The sequence below is a fragment of the Chaetodon trifascialis genome, chromosome 11 (genome assembly GCF_039877785.1).
Source record: "Chaetodon trifascialis isolate fChaTrf1 chromosome 11, fChaTrf1.hap1, whole genome shotgun sequence".
Lineage (NCBI taxonomy): Eukaryota > Metazoa > Chordata > Actinopteri > Chaetodontiformes > Chaetodontidae > Chaetodon > Chaetodon trifascialis.
Window position 1 is genome coordinate 11,999,068 of NC_092066.1, and position 24,274 is coordinate 12,023,341.

Here is a 24,274-nt window from a genome sequence, read left to right on the forward strand (position 1 = left end):
TCACTGCTACCAAGACAGCCCTATGAGTACAATGATTCAAAGCAGCTCTTAGCACTTAAAATGTGCACCACAGTGCGATGGTGAAGAGGCGTGGGACCGGTACGTGTGTGAGGTCATGTTCCTCCATTCAATCACAGGGTGGGTCCTGTTCTCATACGGACAGGCCACAACAAGCTAACGCCGATAAGACTGGGAGGTTTCCTGTGAAAGTGATCCTCTTGCTAACTGTTTGTTTAAAAGCTGACAGGCTACAAGAGTCTCAATGACAGCATCTATTCATCTCAGGGTGTCAGACAGAAAAAGAGGGAATGAGGGAGGGATAAAGACCAGAGAAAGAGGAGGTGGATGGAGAGAGATTGTGAGAGAAAGCCCAGAAAAGAGTAAATAGGAGATTGGGGTGTTTTAACAATAGACTGGATTTACCTTCAGCTTTAAAACATCTTCAGATCATTGTGGTAGCAATTTCAGAAATTCATCTGGCGAGTGACTGAATGAGCACTGATGTTTTCATCACTTTGGTTTTAATTATATGTCTCACTCAGCACAGTCTTCCTTCTACTCGGCTAATTTAGATTGAGATCCTTCCAGGCTTTCCCCTATCTTTCATTTCCCTCCCCTCCTTCTCTCCTCTCTGCATCCCATCAGCCCCTTTGTAGAAAAAAAGAGGAAGGAAAAAAACCTTCATGTCTGTGACTTTCTTGCCCTCCAGCGTATGAAGCCCTCTTTTATTTTGATCATCGCAGCACAATGGATTCATGCCATTCTGGCAACTTTATTCAGTATCAGCCCAAATTTACATACTGCTTAACAAGTTTGTGCGTGACTGTTGATGCCTCTGATCAAAGTGCTTTTGGAAATCTTTCTCATCTGATTTTTTTTTTTTTTTCTGCCCTTCATTTCAAATGCATGCTGCAGACAGGCATCTTTAACTCAGGGGCAAAGAAAGGTAACCTTAGTGCTGCACAAGCCCAAATGTCATCCAACAAGGAGGGCTCATGTCCTGGGGATAAAGATAATGTAATCTAAGCAGTATACAGTGTGTGACTGTGTGTCTTTGAGTGTGTGTGTATCTATGCTAGCCTCAGTGTTTGTTGCAGGCCTGGGTTTGGGGGCGGAGGGAGACAGGGGATGACAAAAGTCAAAGCAGTCATGTGTCATTTTCGGTGCTGAAGGGCTGGGACCTGCCTTCGGGGCTGTCCTCTCTGTCAGACGCACTCAGATATCTGCGCTGAACTGTCTCGCTGTCTCTTTTTCTTTTGCTCTCTCCATCTTTCTCTCTGTCTTTATCCCATGCACGCGCGCATTTGCAGCTGCATGCTCGTGCACCAGCACACGCGACAATCTCGCGCTCTGGGTAGCATACAGCAACAAGGTAGAACATTTGTATAAAAGAGGTAATGCAACACAGCACTTTTTCAGCCATGAACATCTGCTTCAGATATCGTGTAGTGACTCATTTCAGATTTCTAAATGATTGCATCTTGACCACAAAAGCATTTCTTCCATGACGACTGATACAAAATGTAACCCAAAACACTGTGAGGGTGCAGAAGGACGAATGAGGAGGGATCTTTTTTTTTTTTTTTTTTTTTGACAAAAATCAGGTTGTAAATCAAGATATCAGAGGCCATGCTACAAAGCAATGGCCCGTAAAATTCCCATGGGCACAGACGAGGAGGCTGCACTGAGGATGCACTGTGGCTAACCCACTGCAAGAACCCATAGCCTCCATTTACAGCTGTGCGTCCGTAAATATACGTGGCTACCAGAGCAAACAACAGAATTGAAAACATGAAATAACTGAGAAAGAAAAATGGATTCAAAAATACAATGAAAAGAGGGCGTGGGTGGAAAGGGAGGAATCGTGGGAATGCAAGATTGCACCTCCCTCAGGCAATCGAATTATCCTATGGGCTGATGGTTCCTCCTTATGCGTCGGCTGACATTTTCCTGTAACCCCATCCCGCGTAATGCTATGTGATGTGTGTGACTGGCTTCTGCCACGGCCCTGAGAGGCCACGGGGCCCCGGGGCCACTTGCTTTTGGCCCGCAGCATCTTGGGAATAGTTTATTTTAGCTCTGTCTGCTCCTTTTTGCCTCTCCCTCGCACTTCGCCGTCTCCTTCTCCCTCGCCTCTCCCGCTCCTCTTCCTCCTTTCTGGCCCACTGGTGTCTCCTTTCAATTAAAGGAGGATGCACTTGTATTCTTCTGTGAGACAAAAGCCCCGACAGGTGACTCCTGAGGGGTAACTCGAAACCGCGCCTTTAGCCTCTGCGCACAAACTGTTAGTATTCCAGCACCTTTCACGAGACACAAAGGTAAAAAAGAAACAACCGAAGCTGTCGGTGGTATCTGTTACTCGACTGTATATGTTGCTCTGTGTGATGGTGATAAGAGTGGAGGATGTGCTGGAGAAAAAAGAAAAAAGGTTGAAAATGAAGATGTGTTGTGCATGTGTGTGTGTGTGTGTGTGTGTGTATGTGTGTGTGTGTGTGTGTGTGTGTGTGTGTGTGTGTGTGTGTGTGTGTGTGTGAGAGAGAGAGAGAGAGAGAGAGAGAGAGAGAGAGATTTAAGGACAGAGAAGATGAGATGTGTGATACGAGATAATAGAATGATATTCAAAATGTATCCCTGGAGCTAGAAGTTAAAAGAGAACATTAAAAGAGAACATATTTTGATCGCTTATGGATATGTAAGCCTGCACACCAATATGCCCAAACTTTACGGAGCCCTAAAGGGCATTCAGTGGAGGCGGCCCAATCCGCCGTACACAACTAGTGTATGTGTGTAACTGTCGACATGTGACAAGCAGAAAAGGGACAGTGTTGAGAGCGTAGCCTTTTATGACCCAACACTCTTTGACAGCTTGGCCATCGCTTCAGGACACGAGCTATGTTGCTTTTTCATCTGACAATTTTAAGCAAAAAAACAACCCTCCCTCGATGGAGTCGATTGTTCAGAGCGCCTTTGTGGCCGTGCGTTAAAGCGCAGAGACAAAAACATGTCAGCGGCCCGTGGATTCTGCTCGCGGTTCGCCAGGAGGAGTCATACTGTCAATCTGTAGGACAAAAAGTGAGATGAAAGTGTAAGCGATATGATGGGAAGGCTGCTTTTATGCAACACTGCGCTCTGCTGGCGGAAGGGGAGAACACCTTGAGAGGGGGAGACGGTCTTAACAGAAGACTAATGTAACCTTAGTCCTCCAGGGATGCAAATGTCCGTGTGCTTTTGCCCTTGAAGCAGTTGCCTTATTTGGACCTGAGGACATTCTGCACTGACAAATTTTAAACATCCCAGGAGGGGCACACTTTGAAATATGGCCACAGGGTGGCACATTAGAATGACAAAAATGGAGATCCTCAAAGTGAAATCTGCCTGTGACTTCAGCTGCAGAGAGGTGTATTGGATATTGTTAGAAGAGGGTCAGACTATCAGTGTCACCGACCAAATACTAAAAACAGATGTGAGCACGGATTGTTTTTTTTTTGTTTTTACCCCCACTGCTCTGTATTAACAACATGAGAACATACTTTGCCTAAAGTATACTGTATGTGCATGACAGATCAAGAGAAAAATAGATGTGGGCACTGTTTTTTTTTTCTTTTTAAATCTGTTCTGTGTTCACATTAATACAGTGTTTGCTGTGTGTATGCACAATTGGCCTGTAAGCTCTGTGTATGTGTGTGTGTGCATACAAACAATGCACTCAGTCGACAGCCCGCAGCAGTGTGCATTCTTGCTTGGAGAGTACATGTCCTCAGGCCTCGTTCCTCCGTCGATGACCTCTGGTGAAGCCATTATTTTCTGCATTAATGATGAGCAGCAGCCAGCGATGAGAGAGATGGACTTTGTCCTGGGGCACAGTAGCGCTGATTATGGGCAACAACAATGCTGGCAAAAAGAAAAAAGAAAAAGAAAGAAAGAAAACTCTTCCCACAAGCAATTCAAAAGACTGGGAGTCTTAGCAGAAGCAGCAGCAGCACCGAATAAGCTGCTCCAGCTCTATTGACAAGATGGATCAGATAACCTCTGTAGCTAGAGGATTACCCAGAATAAACTTCATCAAAGTTTACCTACGGTTTGTTTTGTCATCCAGTGGATTCAACACCACTGTTCGCAACTGAGCATCAACAAACGAGTGGCTGTGACTGCATAGTAATCTCAAACCGACTTGAAATGCATTAGTGTGGCAATTAGCGTATGGATGAAATGGTTGAGGGTGAGTCATACGAACCCCAATTTTATTGCCCTCCATGGAATTAATGACATTACGTATGGGAGGTAATATCAGAGGCTTAATTGATCCTCTGACATCAGCCCAAACACCAACCTGTAAGACTCACAAACAAGACAAATTGCAGACAAAGTGCAATTGCTCTAGTCAAGGCAGACAGGGCACCCACTCCGGAAATCCTGGCTTGGGGAGATGACTCTAAATGAAGGACTTTACCATTCACCATTATGTCTTTGGTGAGAGTCAGAGGGAACCCCCGGGGCTCTTCAGCACAGCACGGCACAACTTTTCAAAGGGCTCCAGATTAAAGTCACTGAAAGTTCCCACTGGGGTCTGAGGCCAGGATCCCATTAAGCAGCCCTACCACACCGCCGGCCATAATTGTGTCGTTGAGAATTCAGAGCAGCGGTTGCTTGATAAGCGAATTTAGGGTGAAATAAAAAAAGGAGAGGCAAAAAGGGGTCTCGCTGGGCCACCATTAGACACTTCATTCGCTCATCACTAATTTGCTTTAAATGACTGAGGGAGAGGTGAGTACTTTATAAAGCAATCAGAGATACCTTCCCTCCCCCCTCCCAATTCCAGGTCTGTGCGACACAATGCTGATAAATGAAAACCATTGCACTTTATGGCCGCACAGTATACTGCCGCTAGTGGTGTTTTAAACTGTAGTTATCTTTATCGCAGTACTTGCTTTGCAGTAGGATAATCAATAAAGAGGGGAGGGGGGAAAAAAGGAAAAAACAGGTAGCAAGTGACACTACTCTCATGTGTAAGAAACCAGTCGGTACACTAAGAGTAAAGACAAAATTACTGATTGTACTTCAACGCAGATACTATCTAGTAAAGCTATTGGCATAGCAGACTGTTTAAAAATAGCTTCATAAATAAAGTAAAAACATGTTACAAACAAGTCAGCTTTTATTGAGTATTTAGTTTCATAATGTTTCTGAACGGTTTTATTTTAACATTTGAGATTCATCACCAACAGAGCTGCTTGGTGAATGACATAAAAACATCCTGTAAGCAGAGTTCAAGATCTAAACCCTAACTTGAGATCTATGCATGTGCTTTTAACACATCAATCAACTCAATAGCTGGAAGTACAGGAAATAGATATTCTTTGCAAATGGTACAGTATCACTGACAAGTGTTCAAAACAAGCAAACAGCATCAACAGATCTCAAGTTATGATTTAGCTCTTTATAATGTAATAAATGAGGAGTCGACCCTCTAAATTGGTCTAATATCTGCAACTCAAATATGTAATCTAAGTGCAATGAAGGAAAAACTTTCAGTTAACTGCTTCAAGTGGACTTTTTCTGCTTCTTCTTCTCTGCCTCTTCCTCTTTTTCCTTCTCAATCTCAGCCACCAGGGTCTCAATTTCCTTGGATTCCAAAATCTGCAAACGGCCAACGAAAGCAATTACTAAACTTTCAAAATAAAGTAAATAATGACACACAAGCCAAACATAATTTGCAGCAAATCACCTTCAGTGGCTGATTCCGTCTGATCACGGCAAGTTCAATATTTTTCCCTCCTGACTGGACGACCTGCAACAAAACAAATATTTTAAGTGACAAATCCCAGCAAATCAGCATATACTGTATAAACTACTGTAACCTCTGGTTCGAGGACATGTTGAAAGGCTGTGAGACAATGTTTTGAGGGTATTTAAATGCATTAAGTGCAGCAAAAGAGTCCACGACTACTGTGACTACTTCATGAACTATTTGCTTGAACAGTTGATTAACAGCTTAAAGTGGAAACTGACACTTCTCAAACCTTCCCTGGCTTTTCAAAATGGTATTATTGTACTATCTTTGCTGCTGTTGCAAAGACAACTGGATCACTTTCCATTTTCCTCAGAGCCTAGCATCTACCAGCATCACATGATACACTGCATTTGTTCCCAAATGTCCATGAAGAAACAATCAACAGCGCTTTGGAAATAAGAGAGAAGGAAGAAGCATGTTCACTGAAGAGGTAAACTGAAATCATCATAATTTTATATGGAATAACAGTTTGAGTATTGCTTCGCACATAGAAGTACTGACAGCAGCGGGTGATATCAACATGGAGGGGGGGCGGGAGTAGAGGAAACCATTACGGGAAAAGGTGTAAATTCATTCATAGCCTCTAATGGAGACATGAAAACTGTGGTGCCAACTGGAATGGATCACCAGTCATCCTTTACAATGATACATTTCAGGGAAAAAAGTTGTATTCATTTAAAGCCATTTAAAAAAATAATCTCTGAATGTAACAATGCACATAAAAGCTTGACTTTTGGTCCTCTCAAATGCAACATTTAGTGTATTCTGCACCGCAATGTGATGCGGAATGAAACCAAGGACATCAGAGACGGTCTCTCTGTATTCATTCACGCAGTGGTGATGTAAATACTTCTGACGTGTAAAAAATTCTTCTTTTTCGCATTTATTATTTGTGACACGCCTCGTATAAAAAGGCCTTTAATAGACACATTTGTATGGAAGTGGGGTAATCCTATTGTGAAGCAATTTAGCGATTATTCAGTTTCAATATATGCAGCTAATGACAAGGTCTGGAAATTCAAATGGGTCAACGCAAAGACTAAATTTGACCTTACCTCGAGCAAAGCTTTGATAGCCAACTTGATTGCCTCATTGTCTCCAGCAATGGCTTCATCTGTGTAATTCTTCTCCAGGAACTCTCTCACCGTTTTTGCGCTCCGGCCGATTGCGTTAGCCTGATTTTTTTTTTTCCAGGAATAACATAAATTCAATTATTAATCAATTTCATACTCACAGGATACTTCTCTTACAAGTGTAGAAAGAAAGCAAAGGCGTGTACGAAGAGGAAACTCACTGACCTTCCAGGCATGGTAGGTTCCTGACGGGTCTGTCTGATACAGCCTGGGAGTCCCATCATAGTCAAAGCCAACAATTAATGCAGAGATGCCAAAAGGCCTGCGTCCGTTGCTCTGAGTGTAGCGCTACAAATATGATGCATACACAGAATGATGAGGGGGCAATTCTTATAAATCTTTAGTTTCACTTTCTGTGATACATTAGTAGCTGAAGTAAACTGAAATTACACACCGTATGTTCTTGTCCAATGAATGTGAAATCTTAGAGATGCCTTTCAGTAAATGAACAGTAAACAATAAATGTATAGTAAGAGAGTTAAGGACCTGTTTCAGCGTTGCGATGTAGCGTGTGATGTATTCCACTGTGACAGGGTCCTCAACAGTTAGCCTGTGGCTCTGGCACTCAACCCGAGCTCTATTTATCACAATACGGGCATCTGCTGTCAGACCTTTAAAAACAGTGAAAGAGGATAAGTGGCTATGCAACATACAGATAAAGTACAACAGCAAATTTAAGTGACAAAAGCCTAATATGAAGTATAGATATCTGTGATGATGTGGTGTTAGTGACAAATGATCTTAGCCCACTATGTTACGTTACATCATGAATGTATTATTCAGTTACTGAAAAAGTTCTGTTGTTTGAGGTACCTGCAAATGCCATGCAGACATGCTCATCCAGGGCACATATCTTACGGACAGTCCTTTCCTCCTGCAGCTTTGCTACAGACTTCTTCTCAACGCCAAGGACAACGATGTCTTTACCTCTGATTCCCACCTGCACAGAAAAAAATAATCTTTTTATATTCCACGCCGTCTTTGGCATCTGGGAGGGGTTCTGGTTCCCTCTGTATAATTTCCCACATAACTTCAGGTACCCAAACTTCAGGTGTTCAGGTACCCAAACAGACTCAAGAGTATCCTCTTTAGTGATTGTTGTGACAGTTTAAATTTATCAATTTCAACACCAAATTGATCAGTTGAACAGTAAAGAAGAACCACAGTATTTACTCGCTTTGCTGACAATAGAAGTGTGTGGAAATAATATCCTTATTTTGATGGCTTGGACGCACATCCAACAGTCTTATTACATTCCTATACAGCCTTGCATCTAAGTTTATTCATCAAAATTGGTGTGCTATTCATCAGATTACTACCTAACAATTACTCTTAAGGTTCCTCACTTTTTAGGGGTTTGACAGTTTAACGGTGGCAAGCGCAGCATTCAAGGACTTGGATGCAATTCTAAAGTTCGATGTAGCAGCTAGCTAGCTGGCTAATTTTTCCTGAACTTCATATAGAATCTACCAATTTACAGTTATTATTTCAGAAGTTGTAATGAAGTGAAGTGTAGCTGAGGTAGCTGCAACTACAGTGGCTTAATGAGTATAAAACAAACTTAGTTAGTTATCACATCTACCATCGACTTTAGTGCAACTGTGGTACCGCCCCGTGAATACAAGGGAATTATAATGTAGACATAACCCTATATCTTTGCTATCATGTAATGTTTGGCGCAATTAGGGGGCAAAATTCAATTTTGCTGATCGCGTAAACAATGTTGTTTCAGTGAACTAGCGTTAGGAGGCATTATCACGTTGAAACTGAAACTACTCTGACAGTGACACAGCGACAAAATGCTTGCTAGTGATTCTCTCTTTACATGTTCAGTATTTTGTTAACATTTATTGAATTATGCGTGGTAGTTGCAGATCAGCATTGAAACAAAGTGGTAAAAAAATCAAAACACTTTCACAGCACGTGAGTGTAACCTGTTGTGGTAAAAACAAAACTGACAAAACACAGGAGTAAAGAGAGTCTGCTGGTCGCTAGCTTAGCTGGTTGGCTAACTGCCGTGTGCTAATGTTAGCTTAAGCATTAGTTTCATTTTAGGACTTACCGCCGTGGAACCTTTCTTTACAGCTTCTTGTGCATACTCCACTTGAAAAAGATGACCATCGGGAGAAAAGACAGTAATAGCTCTGTCATATCTTGCCGCCATTGCACTGCAATACCAGTCGAATCACAATAAAAGAAGAAACTTCCACCAATGATTCAGCTAGTTAGCATGTATCAGCTCAGTGTGGGATAACTGCCGTATGCTGTAAACTGCGCCTGCGCATGACCTCTAAACTCGGGCGATACCAAAAATAGGGGCCTTATAATGAAATGCTAAATTTCATTTAGTCATTTCATTTAAGTAATTGATCGTTGGAAAATGTGAAATTAGAGTGTAATTCAAACACATGAAACTAGAACTACTAAATATTTTGTCAGAACTAATGCCCCAAAATGCCTGCATTAGTATTATTAATATTTTATAGAAATATATTAAAGCTCCGACTTCGTTTCCCCTTTTGGTTGAGCGGTCCATTTCCCGTGGCCTTTTGGACTAGATCTAGACTGTACCATTATATGAAAAATAGGTGAAATTGTAATTCAATTTAGACTAAATATGTTTGTTTTCATTCACCTAAATAAATCTATTGAAATTATATACTTAATCTGAAATTAATTGTAACAGCACACATCCGAGTCTAATCGAAATTAACAGTGATGATCAACTACGCTTTCAAACATGCTGTAACCCCCCCCAAAACGGACCACTGCATTACGAAATTGCATCCTATTCTGAACTGTTTGATCTGAGTTCTACCGATTTGTTAAGTGTGTTGGCTACTTTTCACTTATATGTCCTAGTTCGCTTTAATTTAATAGAGTATCACCATGTCGGTGGCGTTTGCACCTCACAGGCAGCGTGGGAAGGGTGATATAACACCCGCTGGAATACAAAAGGTAATTCATCTTTTTAGCGCGACTCAGAATGGAGGCAATGGCATCAGACGCTGCTAGCCGTTGAGCTAATCAATGTAGCAGTGCCCATCCAAGTCTCACAGTGAATAGATCGGGAACATTTTTGCAGGGTCAAAGCGCGGTGAATACGAACCTCTGTGGAGTCAGGGCGCCATGTGTAGACGATGGTTTTTACGTCGATATATCAAACCAACGTATTATTGTATTTCATATGAATGGAGGCCTGCCGTTTTGTTAGCTAAGGACAGCTAGCTAGCGAGACGCGTCTTTTGTTAGCTAGAAACGCACACTCACATTTAGCAAAACGCCCCCCATTCTCATCATTGTTTTCAAATTGGGGCAGAGTGACTATCAGTAAGCAAAGGACTAACCCTACCAAATCACTCAGCACTACTTTTAATCACACATGATATAAATCTCTGCTTTTACTTATTGCAGTTACTCGACGAAAACAACCAGCTGATCCAGTGTATAATGGACTTCCAGAGTAAAGGAAAAACAGCAGAATGTTCACAGTAAGTTATGAAAATACCCCGTTGCCTTCGCGTTACAGTAATTTCAAGTTCACATTAAATCAAAGCCTGTATTGATGACTCCCCATCCGCACAGGTATCAACAAATGCTGCACAGGAATTTAGTGTACCTGGCGACGATAGCAGACTCCAATCAGAACATGCAGTCTCTCCTCCCTGCGGTGAGTATCGGTCCCTGCTGATTGTTTTGATTGAGTGAATTGTGTATCTAACCGTGTGACTTCTCTGCCTCAGAAGATAATGTTGAGCCCACCTGCTAGTGTTGAGCTTTTGTGTGAGCCCATGTTCAATACAGGTCACATGGGCACTGGTTCAGGTAAATCATTTGAAACAGTGCTGAAGGCACATATATTTAAAAAAAAAAAAATAATAAAAAAAAATCGATCCTGAGTAGATATATCGGTGTAATATTACATTTAACTAAGAAACGGTAGTGTTACACTAATAGACCGCCAGGTGTGTCAGTTCAAATTCATAATTTCCCAGGCTGAATAATGTGTGAAATCTTAACAGTGTAATTGCAAATTTATAGTGTCATGATTTTTTTCTTATTCATGTCAAATCCAGCCTAACTCCACTAAATTAAAAGGAAACCCGTTTAAACACATTAATACCAGTTTGTTTGTCGCAGTGGGTACCACTCAGCCCGTGTGCAGCTGTTGTATAATGCCTTATGCAGTTCTCAGGGGAGCCTTCCATAGTTTGAAAAATTGACCCCAGTGATGTCACTGAACATATTGGCTTTTGCTGCACAAATGTGACCGTTATTATTTTTTTTAATCTGTCATGTCCACCAACTTTATCTAAATTCAATATAAATGCACTGGAGTACTCCTTAAATGACCAATGTTACCTATTGACTTATTGTAGGAGATACGTATTTGGGTTTTCTGAGAAACCCATTATTCTTGGAACTGTAACCCCATCATATCATATGTTAAGCTGCAATACATCAGATTGAAGTTATTATTATAGTGATATGTGTTTATTGATACTTACTCACTACTTGATTTAGTGATATTTGTTATGTATTTGTGCTCATCAGATCTCAATGCATTGTCTTTCTTTTTAATCACCGATGGTCACAGGCTGTAACTTCATTGACAGCAGTCAGTTCAGTGATCATGTGCCTATGTATTACGCTGCAGGGCTATTTATTTTCCATCTTTACATACAGTGTCTTTTAGAAACCATTATCCTTTACTGATTAAGGTACATCACAGTTATGCTTGGTTACACTATTTTGTACAGTGATCTTGCCTTTTATCCGCTTTCTTCTTGAGTTCTTTTGAGTGGTTCAAGCTCAGATGTGTTTTCTCACCAGCTGATGTGTGTTTTTGTGTCTATGTTGTGCGCCTGCAGCCGCCCACTCAAAACATGCCCATGGGCCCTGGTGGGATGAACCAAAGTGGACCCCCCCCTCAGCCTCCTCATGGTCACAACATGCCCTCTGAGGGTATGGTCAGTGGTGGCCCTCCAGCCCCACACATGCAGAACCAGATGAATGGACAGATGCCTGGTAAGTGACCCCCCACCCCCTCAACTTCCCTCCCTCGTATTTCTCTCTTTTCTTTCCCCTTCTTTTCCCTCAGTCCCTGTCTCACTTGGGTTGCCTAGCAACACCACAGAACTGTGAGGGAGGTCGTTCTGCTGAAGGATGATGTCACCCATTTGCCAGCTCTGGTGGTCTTGGACTTTTACTCTGTTTGATTATGGTTATCCTCTCCTCTTCTGGTTTGTTTCAGTGTGGGCTTTGTTAGTTTCTGTGTTTGCAAATATATTTCATTATAGAGCTAGTTTGAGATAGTATTTCTTCAAAGGCACTGATTGCTGTACCACACAGTGACTAAATTTACATGCGAAAAAAATATGCCGATTTTGCTCTTATTCTTAAAAAGGCGATATGTCTACTAAGCTGTTTACGTGGCTAATGAAAATGAATATTCCATTAAAATTCCTGTTTACATGCAGCTGTGCATTAATGAATTAATTAATGAACACAGCCTCCCTCTGTCATTTGCTCCTTCTTGAAGTGGTCAGCGTTGTGATACTTGCGCATATCCAAAAACCTATTGATATCCAAGTCTTGCATAATGTTTAAAAGTGGTTCTGTTTCTCCCTGTAACAAGAAATGTTGGCTTTTCTTTTGTAAATGTGTCTCTGCCTTACACTTTCATACTGCTGGCTAGGCAACACACAGAGCTAACCATAAAAAGGCAAGAGGCCGTGAGTTGTAAGCTGTGGTTTAAAAACCCCAGTTCAGACTGCATTTTCCGATGTTGCTGTATACATGTCTAAAAGATGCTCCTAAAATTCTGAATATCCAAACAGAATATGACTTTTACATGACCTGTATCATATCTGGGTAATGGTGGAATATTAGTGTGCATGTTAACATAGTCAACGATTGCAAATTCTAAAGGGTAAATGTTGAGGGGACCATGTAAGAAAGCTAGAAGATGTTGCCACTGTGGGGTTGCTTTTCCACTGGCATGGTAATTTTCACTCATGCTGCAGCATGCTGTGTCATCCTGGTTTTAAGATTCTCATTTAAACCTCAGAAGAGGGAACATACAGTACAGTCTGACTGACAGTATTTTGGTATTACTTGAAAGCTTATGATGCTTCCTGCTTAGATCTGAAAGGCTGAGCATGTCTAGTCATTTTGATGACTAGAGAGTCGGCACCATCTTTAAGATTGTACCTAGTTTAGAGCACTTATGTAGCCTCTTCACAAAGGAAGCGTTGCCATCCATTGGAGTTCCTTTTCCCTTGTAACTTCACAGTTTTCTTTTAACAGATGGGAACCTCAATGTTCTCAGATTTGCTCAATTTGCCATGTTACAGGAACTGTAATGAAATCAGTTTCAGTGTTAGTATGTGTTATACCCACAGGGTTGACTTGGTCCTTACTTGATAAAAATGTGTCTACATTTAATTTGAGAGATTCAGTAGCTTTTTGTGGATAGATCAGCCTTAAATAAGAAAGAGGATTGAATGAAATGAACATGCGAACACAAATGAACTGGTTAGACAGAGGTGGAGGAGATTAATTACAGTTACTTACAGTTAGGGCAAACCTCAGACCTCTAATACATCATCAAGGTAGTTTTATTTGTCACATGCCATTCCTGTTGTATAGACGCACAGCCTCAGATCACAGTTATTCACAGTGTAGCACAGTGCTCAAATCGCAGTGTGATGGAAATTACACACGTGTGCTAAATATTGATGTCAATTTTCAGAGTCATGAATTATCTCTCTTGTTGTTTTCCAGGGCCTAATCACATGCCAATGCAAGGTCCTGGTCCAGGCCCCAACCAGCCCCCGAACATGCCCAGTGGCTCTATGAATATGCCCCCCAGCAGCCATGGCTCGATGGGTGGTTACAATCACACTGTCCCTTCTTCCCAGGGCATACCAGCGCAGAGCCAAATGAACATGACCCAGGGCCAGCCCATGGGAAACTATGGGCCCCGGCCAAACATGAACATGCAGCCCAATCAAGGTAAAATAACTCATTTGTTAGTTTCCACATGGCTGTGTTGATTTCAAGTGCATAATCACCTGTCATACTAGTGGTTGCTGCACATCATTCACCTCCATAAGCCATACACTGCACGTGTGGGTTTTCTGCAGTGCAGTTTGAGAGTTAACTCTTTGTTGGTGTACCATAGGCCCCATGATGCATCAGCAGCCTCCCTCCCAGCAGTATAACATGCCTCCTGGTGGTGCTGGACAGCACTACCAAGGACAGCAGAACCCAATGGGCATGATGGGCCAGGTGAACCAAGGGAACCATGTCATGGGGCAGAGGCCAATGCCGCCTTACAGACCCCCACAGCAAGGTATACCCCTCAGAGTGTGTCTGTTAAGTGTGCAAGTCGTGAGTGTTGGTCTTTCTTCTCCCTAACCCACCCTTCTGCATTTCTTACTCTTGTTCTTCTCAGTTTCCTCTATTCCCTCTTCTCTAGATCACAGACACATTGATGACTAAACATGTAACCTAAAGCCTCCAATCATAAAATTAGTCAAGTGACCAAAAGAAAGCTTTCTAACAAGAACTAGCGGCAAGGAATCCATCCTCTCTACTCTCCCCTCACACAACCGATCCAACAACACCTTGAATCTACTTGTGTGTATGTTGTGTGTATGTGTATGTAGGACCCCCTCAGCAGTACCCAGGGCAGGAAGACTACTATGGGGACCAGTACAGTCACGCAGGACAGGGAGCCTCAGAAGGTAGGAGAACCCTGCAGTCACTTGGAGAAAATCAACCAAAAAACAAACCCAGGAGTTGTGTTAAAACACAAATGATGCCAAGAGACTGTGACAAAAACCAATATTTCAGTTTCTTCATTATTTTCTGGGAAATCAAAGTGACTTTGGGCTCTAACAAAGATAAAATAGGGCATCCAATTTTGAGGCCACATGCCAGGGTGCACCTTATTCAAAAGGTGCTGCAGTCCATGGATAAGCTAGCACCTACCCAGTCTTGTAATGTCACCCCGCCCCCCTCAGCCGTTGGCAGTATTCATATTCTGTTAGTGCTTCTCAATGTGCCAATCTCCACTGACGAGAAGCAGACTGCCATTCTTTGTACATATACAGATTTTGTGCACGGGCACTATTGGACAGTGAAGTCCTTGTCATTAGCAGGAGAGCAGCTCTAGCGACTTATAAACCACCGTTTGTGAGAAATATGTTATCACTGCATTGCCCTCTAAATACAACACGTGAGACACTGCCAGACTTTTCCCTGGATTTCTTTTTCAGACAACAGTGGCAAAGGCTGGAGAACATGCAAGCGTTCATGACTTACACAGTTTGCATGTGTACCTTAAGTGTGCCGTGCGCTCAAGTGGGAAAAAAAAAATAATCATGATTTCCCTTTTTGCTTACCAACTTGAGGGCAGACAAAGAAAAGGGCACAGAGCCTGAACATTCTTTCACTCTCTAAAAGTGACGACAAGAATGATGAAGAAAAAGAGCCTTCCAGTGTGACCAGTGAACAGACACCAACAGATGGGACACAGAACATGGAAGCCATTAGAAAAATGCTAAATATTAATAACATATCTAAAAAAAAAAGTCCAGTGTAGTATTACAGTTTCTGTATTCGTTTGTCCCTGGGTCACATGACATAGAAGCCATTGAAAAACCGCAGTTAGTTTCTATTCAAATATTTATGTAGAATAACTTAGTTAGAGCAATCAAAACGAGTGAGCCACATGAGACCACTTTCAGATTCATTTTTTAAATCAGAATTTTCACTAATATGGGCAAGTCAGCAGGAGGGTATTAAAAAGAGCTTTGGCTTTATCTCAATGAAACAATCATTTATTGATGGTCCCTAAGTAACTGTTGGCTAAGTTGGCTAACCAGCCCCTTTCTGTCAATGCTGGGTGAAAGTAGCGCTTACTTGAATGTCACTTCACTGGAGTACGTGCAAGAAAACGTTGCATCCTGCCTGACAAGCGGCTGTGGGCACATCCAGTCTCGGCCATGGACCAATAGCAAAGCCTGAACTGCAGAGCATGTGCAAAGTAGAACAGAGTAAGAAGATGCTGCTGGAGCTAAATGTTTTGTTGAATATCAAACTCAAAACTTAAACAAATTTCTACTCTGTAAAAAGATCAAAATGTAGGCTACTGAGGTTTGACATTCCAGTCCTATTTACTCCTTTAATTTAAGCTAACTTTCATGGCGTGCCGTGATCTTGTGAAATTCTGAAATTTCCCCGTTGCCTTCACACTTTACACACAATGTGCGTACGCATGATGAAGGGGCAAACCAGCTGCTGTTAAAAGGCACAATAGTTTTGGCAGCCTATAATGCCAAGCCGGCCCATCTTTGAGTTAGACAGGCAGGGAGAAGCCGGACTGCAGATTTTCCATGTGTATTTCGTAATAAACAACTCCTTTTCTTTCTTTGTCCAATTAACATCGACTTAATGTTGTTTGTTTTTGTTTTGTTTTCTCTACTGACTGCACTATTTTCCTTTTGACCTTTCAAACACTTGTCTTTTCCTTTTTTCAAGTAAAATCCAGCCATTTTGAAGAACATAAAAAATATGACCTCTTAAAACATTCATCTTATCCGAGGTTCTCGGATTTTTAAAATGCCAGGTATTACACACATAAATTGAAGGTATTAAGCCAGAGTTTGCCTCCACCATATCTGATCAAGGCGTTGTTAGGCCCCATGAGAATCCCTCACAACACTGCTATCATGGAGGAGATCTTCACACCTTCCTTTAATGTGTGGTCATGACGATGCTGACATTGTTTTGTTATTATTTATTTTCTTATTTTGTACATATGGATGCCTTTTAAGCTACCATTTGTGTTCGTAGAGTATAGAATAATACCTAGAAATTGAAAATCTGAACACTCAGTATCTCCTCCAGCTCAGATTTATACAGGACTTGATTCTTGATCCTTTCTTTACTCTTGAAGTTTTTCACTGCTCCACTATTGTATCATTTACTATTAGATAGTGTATAACAGTATCTTGATACACAGTGCTGTTGTGTTTTTAATGGCTGTGTCTGTCAGCTAAGGTGTTGATTGCAGGTGAATCTTAACAGCACTCTCCAGGTGGAAAATTGATTCCTTAATTAATAGCACAGAAAAAAAATCCTTATTCAATGTCTACCTGCCTGATTTGCTGTTATGCTGTATTTGTCAAAATGTTGCTCACATTGCTTGCTGTTGCCCCCTGAAGGTAATGCCCAGTATGGCCAGCAGCAGGAAGCATACCAGCAAGGCCCTCCCCAGCAGCAGGGCTACCCGCCTCAACAGCAGTACCCGGGTCAACAGGGCTACCCACCACAGCAGCAGGCCTATGGTGAGTTACCTTTCCTAAAACAGGGGCTCATATTTGTCCTGTAGGAGGCACTGTAAGCTCTCTTTGGCTACCTTCTTTTAATGTTGAATAATAATTCCTCCTGAGTGAGTCGATGGTTATTGCCTCTTGGACATGTAACTGTGCCAGATGCATGTCAAGACACCATCAAGAGCAAGGAATTAAAGGACCGCCTTAATGAATGGTTGGGGGATTGGAGCTTGGTGGAAGAGAAATTTAATCAGTAGTGGTGGTTGGCACCACATTAGCATTTCTCCCAGTGCTTCTGTTTGATACGACATGCTGGTCTGAGGGAGTCGGAGAGGTGCTTTGGCTGATGACTACAGAAACTGGGCAAGGTGTTTGTAGACGTGTCAGCCATAAATTTTAAGCTCACCTTTTAGCATTTTGGATAAATAGTGAAGCAGTGTTCAGTGTAAATATCCAAGATTAGCAAACATCCATATTGAAGAACAAGTGTAAGTTCAGTGCTTGTAACTTTTTACTGGAAATAGTGTAACATTTGATCTTTGTTGAAAGATTACACCCAGCAGTTGTTCTGCTTTGGAGCTCATGACAGAAAAGGCAAGCTAATACAAATCTGGAAGACTTAAGTTAGAACACTTAATTGACTTGTACCTATTCCGTATTTTCCGTATTTTCTGATTTCAGGGTATTAGCAATGAGCGCATGGCTTTGGGATTTAACCATTTAACCAAAGCGTGTAAAGTAATGGATGTTTTAAAATGTACCACACGCAGTAGCAGCACTTTGGTCTTTTTCTTCCTCATCCCAATTTTCAGTGGAACTTTCCATCACTCACCCTCTGTCTGAACCACAGCTCATGTTCGTAATGAGCTAGCGGAGAGGCAGAGGCTGTGAGGTGAGATCCATCTGGCACACACACATGCTTTCTCTCGCAGGCCCCCACAAGGTTATGCTCAACAGCATAAGGCATTATGAGCGCCTAACGATGCTGCGTGGGCCTCATTTGACTTCAGCCCCAGTCAAGCTTTGCTTGGTCCTTCGCAGCACCTGCATAGATAGCTACCGAGTACGGGGGCTGATGAAGTGATTTTTTTTTTCCCCTCTTTTTTTTTTAATGAAGCCTGCTCCTCTAATGAAGACCAACAGAATCCTTGATGTCTCCTTGCATTAGGGAACCACCACCCGGCTCCAACCTGACTCACTCATTCTCATTCATTACTGAGTCAGGCGTTGTGGAGGCAGCCTAAATAAATGGGTCTGACATACCCACCATCCTCTCTTTGTCATCCATCAGATTTTTTTTATTGCTGCCCATTAGTGATGGTAAACTAACAGGGATTCCCTAGAGTTCTCACAGTAACATGTAGGAAACGGTTAATGAGCAAAACTTTGGGCCATGTTCACACTGTGTTCCTTTGTTTAAGTCAAAACCTGAGGTTGATTGCCACATCTCTTTCAAAGCAGGTGATAAGACCAAAAAGTTCACAGCGTTAAAAGACAAAGCAGGCGCTGCTCTTTCCATCGTGTGTCATCGAGTTGGGCTTGACTGTTATTCAGTGCTTGTATATCTTATTCGATGTAATTGTTTCAAGCTTACTCTGTCAAGCATACATCGTTTTAAGTTGAGTCCTCAATTTTTGCTGTAGGTCCTTCCCAAAGTGCCCCAGGACAGTATCCTAACTATCCTCAGGGGCAGGGCCAGCAGTATGGGGCCTATCGCCCTCCTCAACCTGGACCCCCACAGGGCCAGCAGCAACGCCCCTATGGCTACGACCAGGTGAGTATACCCACAACACTTCACAGTCACAGAGACTTGTTTATAAGTTCGTCATAGTTTGCCCTTTATTATGTTGATTGCCAGACTTAGTTGTATATTTTGTGTAATGAGACCAGAGAGCAATGTGACTGAAGTTACAATGTAAACGTTAAGAGGTAATATGTTGTGCATGCTGTCATCATATTGGGGTTAAATCAAATCCAAAAAGTGTGTATGTGTTACTGTTGTCTTTACTTGTTAATTTGAATGATATGTCCTGGCTAATATGGAATGCCAATTCAGTGAAATATGAGGGCTTTAAGAGGATTCTTCCTTAAACTTGATGCAGACTGCTCTAGTGTTTAAAGGGAGATCTATGTGTTGCCCTGTATTTCCTTTGGTCTTATGTGGGGACCACAGCTACACTTTGATATCTTTATCTTTGAATATTCAGGGGCACATGAGGAAATAAAGACCCAGGGATTTGAACCCCTGACTAGCTCTGTAAGAAGCAAAGGTAATGGTTGCTGTGAAGACCTCAACGTCCAATCTAGACTTTTGACCACCTAGACTTAATTTTGCATTTATGTTTCTTCTGTCTCTCTTTTTGTCTTTATCTTTCTCCCATCTTTCTCTTTTTCTTTCTTGAGCTTTTTCTTTTCTTTTTCTTTTTTTTGTGCTCTTTTATTTTGTTATTAACCAGGGGTCGAATTGTAAGTCATGAGGTCCAGAAACACAGCATGCTTAGTCTGCAGTGAGACAGCCACAAGCTTCATGCTTTGGCTGTAGCCTTAATCTCTGCAATTTACAACACTGGTTTGGATGACTATTGCGCTTATGATAACACTCATATATTTGAATTGAAATGTCATGTATATCACAATGTCAAACCAAATTTGCCTCCATGGTATTTTCTATTAGTGCAAAACACATATTTCGACCCCTGTTTAGAAATGCATCAACTACTACTGTTCTTGCACTGAATTTGTCTCACTTGAAACTAGTGTCCACTATTTAATAAAGAGTATCGTCCTCAGCCATGCTGCTGCCGAAACCTGAGGTATCAAGTTAGAATTTAGAGCTCACAAGTTGTGAGGCCATGCTGCCACCTGCTGGTCAATACCAGCAAATGCAGTCATTAATCATGGTTTGCAGTAGGATATGGTTGAAACCACAGATGTTTGTTTGCACCCTATTGAGATTTGTGAATGTAAGTTCTTACACTCCGTTTTTCAGAAGGGCAGTAACACAACTCTGTCACATTTCTCTCCACAGGGCCAGTATGGAAATTACCAGCAATGAGAGATGGTCACAGCAACCTACACAGCTCTGCTCTGATCTCTGTCTGAGCCTTGACCCCTGGTCAACTGCTAAGCAGACTTAAATGATGGTTGTAGCTCACTGAGAATCTCTCAGACATGAACGTACAACACTCAAAAACTACAAGATACGTTTCCCCCTCTCTTTGGGCTCTTATCCTTGCCTCTAAAATGTGTTCTGTTTATCATGTACATTGACTCGATAATGTCAAAGTCCATGACTCACTCTCTGGTCCAGTATGTCTCAAAGCAGCAATGCCTTAAAAATGGAAACTGCCTTATCCTTTAGCATTGCAGATTGTGAAACAGGCTAACAAAATTTTGGATATCAGAGATGATTTAAATGTACAGTTTCAATCTACTGTGGTGCATTGTTTCTTTATCCCTCAGCTCCTTGTTCATAAGAAGCAATAATGCCAGCAGTAGGGAAATGTGTGGGGCTTGAAATGATGCACCAGACGAATTTCCCGCTAGGCCATGGTACATGTCTTGATGTGTGTGATGATGTAAAAATATATTTTATGCTTTTTAGATCAAGCTAACTTTGTATAAGACATTGGAAACTAGTACTAAAGCTGTGTTGTTTATTTCATGAAGTGTACGTGTCGATGTTTTTTTGTTTTGTTTTTTTAAACTGATCTTTAACGATGATCCCATCCAGCACATTTTGTTTTTTTATTTCTTTGTTGTGTTGACTTGTATGACTATTCAATTGGATCTGCTACTTCAGCGACATGGACACCGTATGAATTGTTTGTGTGGAAATGTAAAATGAATGGACATGCACAGATTATTCCTTGAAGGACAAATTCAAACAGCACACCTGGAATTAGAAAATGTGTGATGTCTGTAAACACATGAAGCAAATCGCTGTATTCTGTGTTAAAAGCTGTGTATTTAGGTCAGTGAAAATATACACCAAATTATCATCATGAATGCATTGGGTTTTTTTTACCACATGACCAAGTAATGGCCATTGGCCTTTATTTGACATATGTGGCCAAAGAGGTGAAATGTAGCAGATGCCACTGCAAATTGTAAGTTAATGCTTTCTGGAGCCTTTTTTTTTTTTTTTCTCTATACAAGCTTCTCAGTCTTGTCCATTGACTGCAAATTGGTGAATGACAATAAACTTGATTTATGCAGCACTTTTCAAAACAGAGGAAGTGCTTTACATGGTTGAACCAGGATTAAAACACTTCAGGACTAAGGCAAATAAGATCAAGCATTTGAAATAAAATGGAATAAAACCCCAACATTAAAGATAAAACAAGAGATTTGTTGCAGGCTTTTAAAAAAAAAAAAAAAGATGTTTTGAGAAGTGATAGAAAAGATGTCACTGATTCAGCGAGCCGCAGATCCTCAGGGTGGGGAGTTTCTGAGCTGAGGGGCCTTGACTGCAAAAACCTGCTCGTCTTCAGTCTTGAGCCGGGACTCAGGAACAGCCAGCAGTGCCCCGCCTGAAGATCTGAGGATGCACCTTGGCTCATAGGGGAGCAGCAATTCACTCATGCAGCTGAGAGCTGAACCGTGAAGTGCTTTAAAGGTGATCAGTAAAATCTTTAAATCAATTCCTGAAACTGACTGCTAACCAGTGAAGAGAGGCTAAAACAGGGCTGATGCGATGTGGGAAAAGTCAAACTGCATTTTTCTGACTGTACTTTGTTTTGTTAGTCTTGCCGATGCTGGAATCCCCTTCCCCCTTTGAATAAACGTCTAAGTTGATGTCATTCAAATAGTGTTGTGTGTGAATAATAAAGTTACTGTCAAATATGTAACATAAGATGTGAAAATAATGTTCTGAGATGGATTCCTTAATTTCACAGTAACGACTGGTTGTGCAGTTTTATATCACTGGCTTGATATCCGTTTTATGGTGCATACTTTATTGATCCCATATGTACAGTGGCATAAAGAAGAGGGATTCATTGTCCTCAGATATTGTTTATATGGCTGTTTTAATATTTTGCATTCTGCACCCCATCCAAGTGGTCACATTTGTGTCATGGCAATGTATAACTGTACATTACAATAAATTGGAAGAATCTTTAATATATTTTTGACTTGTGTTATTTATAGCATTTGACCTTTTTATTGATATGCAGTTAATTAATACGCCAAGTGCAAAGTCATTCATCCCGGCCACAACATAAACAAGATGTGCACTATTGGTGCCGTCATAATGTGACAGTTTGATATAATTGTTTTGTCTTCATCTGCGATTGGTAATCAGTTTCCAACTGATAATGACCCTGCACCGCTCAGCAGCATGTCTGCTTTGTCCAGATGCATCCAGAGAGGTCCAGAGCACATTTACACCCAAAATTACCTTCCGTGTCCCTCTTTCCCCTTCTGCTCCCTCCAGAGAGGGAGAGGGACTACCTGTCACATTGGGGGGAGTGATACAGATGGTACACCAGATGTGTGGCCGAAGCACGTGATGGGAGAGTGGTGCTGGTGTTAAGAGGGCCACAGACTGCCTGGGCTGCCCCGGTGCCGATGATGAGTGTTTGTATGCGAGTGTGTGTGTGTAAACGTGGCTGAGTGCAGCAGACGGGCTTTAAGAAAAGAGGGGAAGTGTGAACTTTCTGAATGTGCCTATGTATAAAATTTGTGCGTGCGCTTGTGTATCCCCGCTCAGGTTTAGTGGCATCTCCTAGTCACCCCACCATCCTGCTGCTCCACAGCTGGCCGCCCCACCCTTCCCAGCTGCCACTGGGGCTCCCCCCGGCCCCTCCGCTTGGCAGAGCTGGCGTTTTGGGCGCTCCCCCACCAGTCCTCCCTGGCAGCTGCTGCCCTCAGCTGTGCTCTTGCAGACGGTATTGGGGTCGGACAAAGTCACTCCTCCTGTGACTGTGTCTGGGGCCGTTGGGGGAGGATGAAGAGGCGGCAAGGAGACTCTTGCCTCCTATGCAAGATCTCCTTTAAACACTCCCAAATTTAGGTGGATGGACACGTAACTAGAGGTGAGGCAGTGGAGGAGTTCTGGAATTTCTGGATAGTTTCTTAATGTCTAGCTTACGTAACTCTAATACAAGTGTAGTCTTGCACAAAAGATGTCCTTTGCTGTGTAGTTCTAAATGAGTTATTAAGAAAGCTTACAGGGGAGGATTGCTCCATGCATGTTCTGTGATGGTGAGGCAAATAGTGGAGTGGCAGCATCATTTAAGAGGATGATTATCTTGTTCAATATTTTGATAATTATAATTCAGGGCACCTTTCAGAGGAGGCTCCTAACCACTGAGGGGAAAATGACATTGTGATCATAGCTGGCAGGCAAGATGTGATCTCTCTCTCTCTCTCTCTCTCTCTCTCTCTCTCTCTCTCTCTCTCTCTCTCTCTCTCTCTCTCTCTCACACACCCACACACACACACACACACACACACACACACACACACACACACACACACACACACACACACACACTAACTCTCCCTTTCACTCTCTCATACCCACACTCTCAGTGTGACAGAAAGTCTATGGGGAGGTATAAGAGGTAGTTATGGGGGGAATGCAGCAGCCTCCACAGTTTAATTGGAGATGTGTCACACTAAATAAATGGTGCAAAAACAAGCGCTGACTGGAGGCTTGAGGGAGGGGCCCTGGGGATGCAGCCTGTTTTATTGGGCAGGAGCTTTGCACCGCTCCAGGGTGAAACTGGGCTATGCACTGCTGAGATACCCTCCAACCACCAAACCACCAGGCCTCCCAAAGACTACTGTGGAGGAGAAGACAAAGGCATTAATTTCACTTGGCAGAAACGCATCTTATTGGTGCTGAGGAGAAGGTGTGGGTGAACTCGGTGACCCGATTGTTCCTCCTCCTCCAACAGGCGTATCATCGTCCTCATCTGCACTTTCAATTTCTGCACGCTGGCGAGCAGATCCATAATTGTAAAATCTCTCTCACTTGCTCCTAGATCTTATGTATG

General features: G+C 42.1%; 2 protein-coding genes across 5 annotated transcripts; one reads left to right on the plus strand and one right to left on the minus strand.

The window, feature by feature from the left end:
* Positions 1-5,137: 5,137 nt before the first annotated feature.
* psma8 (proteasome 20S subunit alpha 8) lies at positions 5,138-9,190 on the minus strand. The gene is made up of 7 exons (XM_070974974.1): positions 8,987-9,190; positions 7,738-7,864; positions 7,411-7,535; positions 7,090-7,212; positions 6,847-6,966; positions 5,726-5,788; positions 5,138-5,637 (listed from the first exon to the last, which is right to left on the minus strand). The coding sequence occupies exons 1-7, from the start codon at positions 9,086-9,088 to the stop codon at positions 5,542-5,544; spliced, it is 756 nt and encodes a 251-aa protein (XP_070831075.1). The 5' UTR covers positions 9,089-9,190; the 3' UTR covers positions 5,138-5,541.
* A 491-nt stretch (positions 9,191-9,681) lies between these two features.
* On the plus strand, positions 9,682-22,398 carry ss18 (SS18 subunit of BAF chromatin remodeling complex). 4 transcript variants are annotated; one of them, XM_070973512.1, is made up of 11 exons: positions 9,687-9,882; positions 10,339-10,415; positions 10,510-10,594; positions 11,796-11,952; positions 13,711-13,941; positions 14,111-14,281; positions 14,598-14,675; positions 17,160-17,282; positions 18,914-19,044; positions 19,478-19,540; positions 20,299-22,398. In XM_070973512.1, the coding sequence occupies exons 1-10, from the start codon at positions 9,814-9,816 to the stop codon at positions 19,493-19,495; spliced, it is 1,140 nt and encodes a 379-aa protein (XP_070829613.1). In that variant the 5' UTR covers positions 9,687-9,813; the 3' UTR covers positions 19,496-19,540; positions 20,299-22,398. The 4 variants fall into 4 exon arrangements, with proteins under 4 accessions (XP_070829616.1, XP_070829613.1, XP_070829612.1 ...); XM_070973515.1 differs by lacking the exon at positions 14,598-14,675 and having other exon boundaries at positions 9,682-9,882; XM_070973511.1 differs by lacking the exon at positions 19,478-19,540 and having other exon boundaries at positions 9,688-9,882.
* Positions 22,399-24,274: the final 1,876 nt, after the last annotated feature.

What these genes read in the sequence shown, in the direction of transcription:
- psma8 (XM_070974974.1), bottom strand. Translation starts at nt 9,088, where the DNA reads ATGGCGGCAAGATATGACAGAGCTATTACTGTCTTTTCTCCCGATGGT. An exon ending in TAAAGAAAGGTTCCACGGCG is followed by an intron (nt 7,865 to 8,986) that starts GTAAGTCCTAAA and finishes TTTTCTGTGCAG; the next exon opens with GTGGGAATCAGAGGTAAAGA. An exon ending in GACGGAATCAGCCACTGAAG is followed by an intron (nt 5,638 to 5,725) that starts GTGATTTGCTGC and finishes GGCCGTTTGCAG; the next exon opens with ATTTTGGAATCCAAGGAAAT.
- ss18 (XM_070973511.1), top strand. Translation starts at nt 9,814, where the DNA reads ATGTCGGTGGCGTTTGCACCTCACAGGCAGCGTGGGAAGGGTGATATA. An exon ending in TTACAGACCCCCACAGCAAG is followed by an intron (nt 14,282 to 14,597) that starts GTATACCCCTCA and finishes ATGTGTATGTAG; the next exon opens with GACCCCCTCAGCAGTACCCA. An exon ending in GCCCCTATGGCTACGACCAG is followed by an intron (nt 19,045 to 20,298) that starts GTGAGTATACCC and finishes TTCTCTCCACAG; the next exon opens with GGCCAGTATGGAAATTACCA.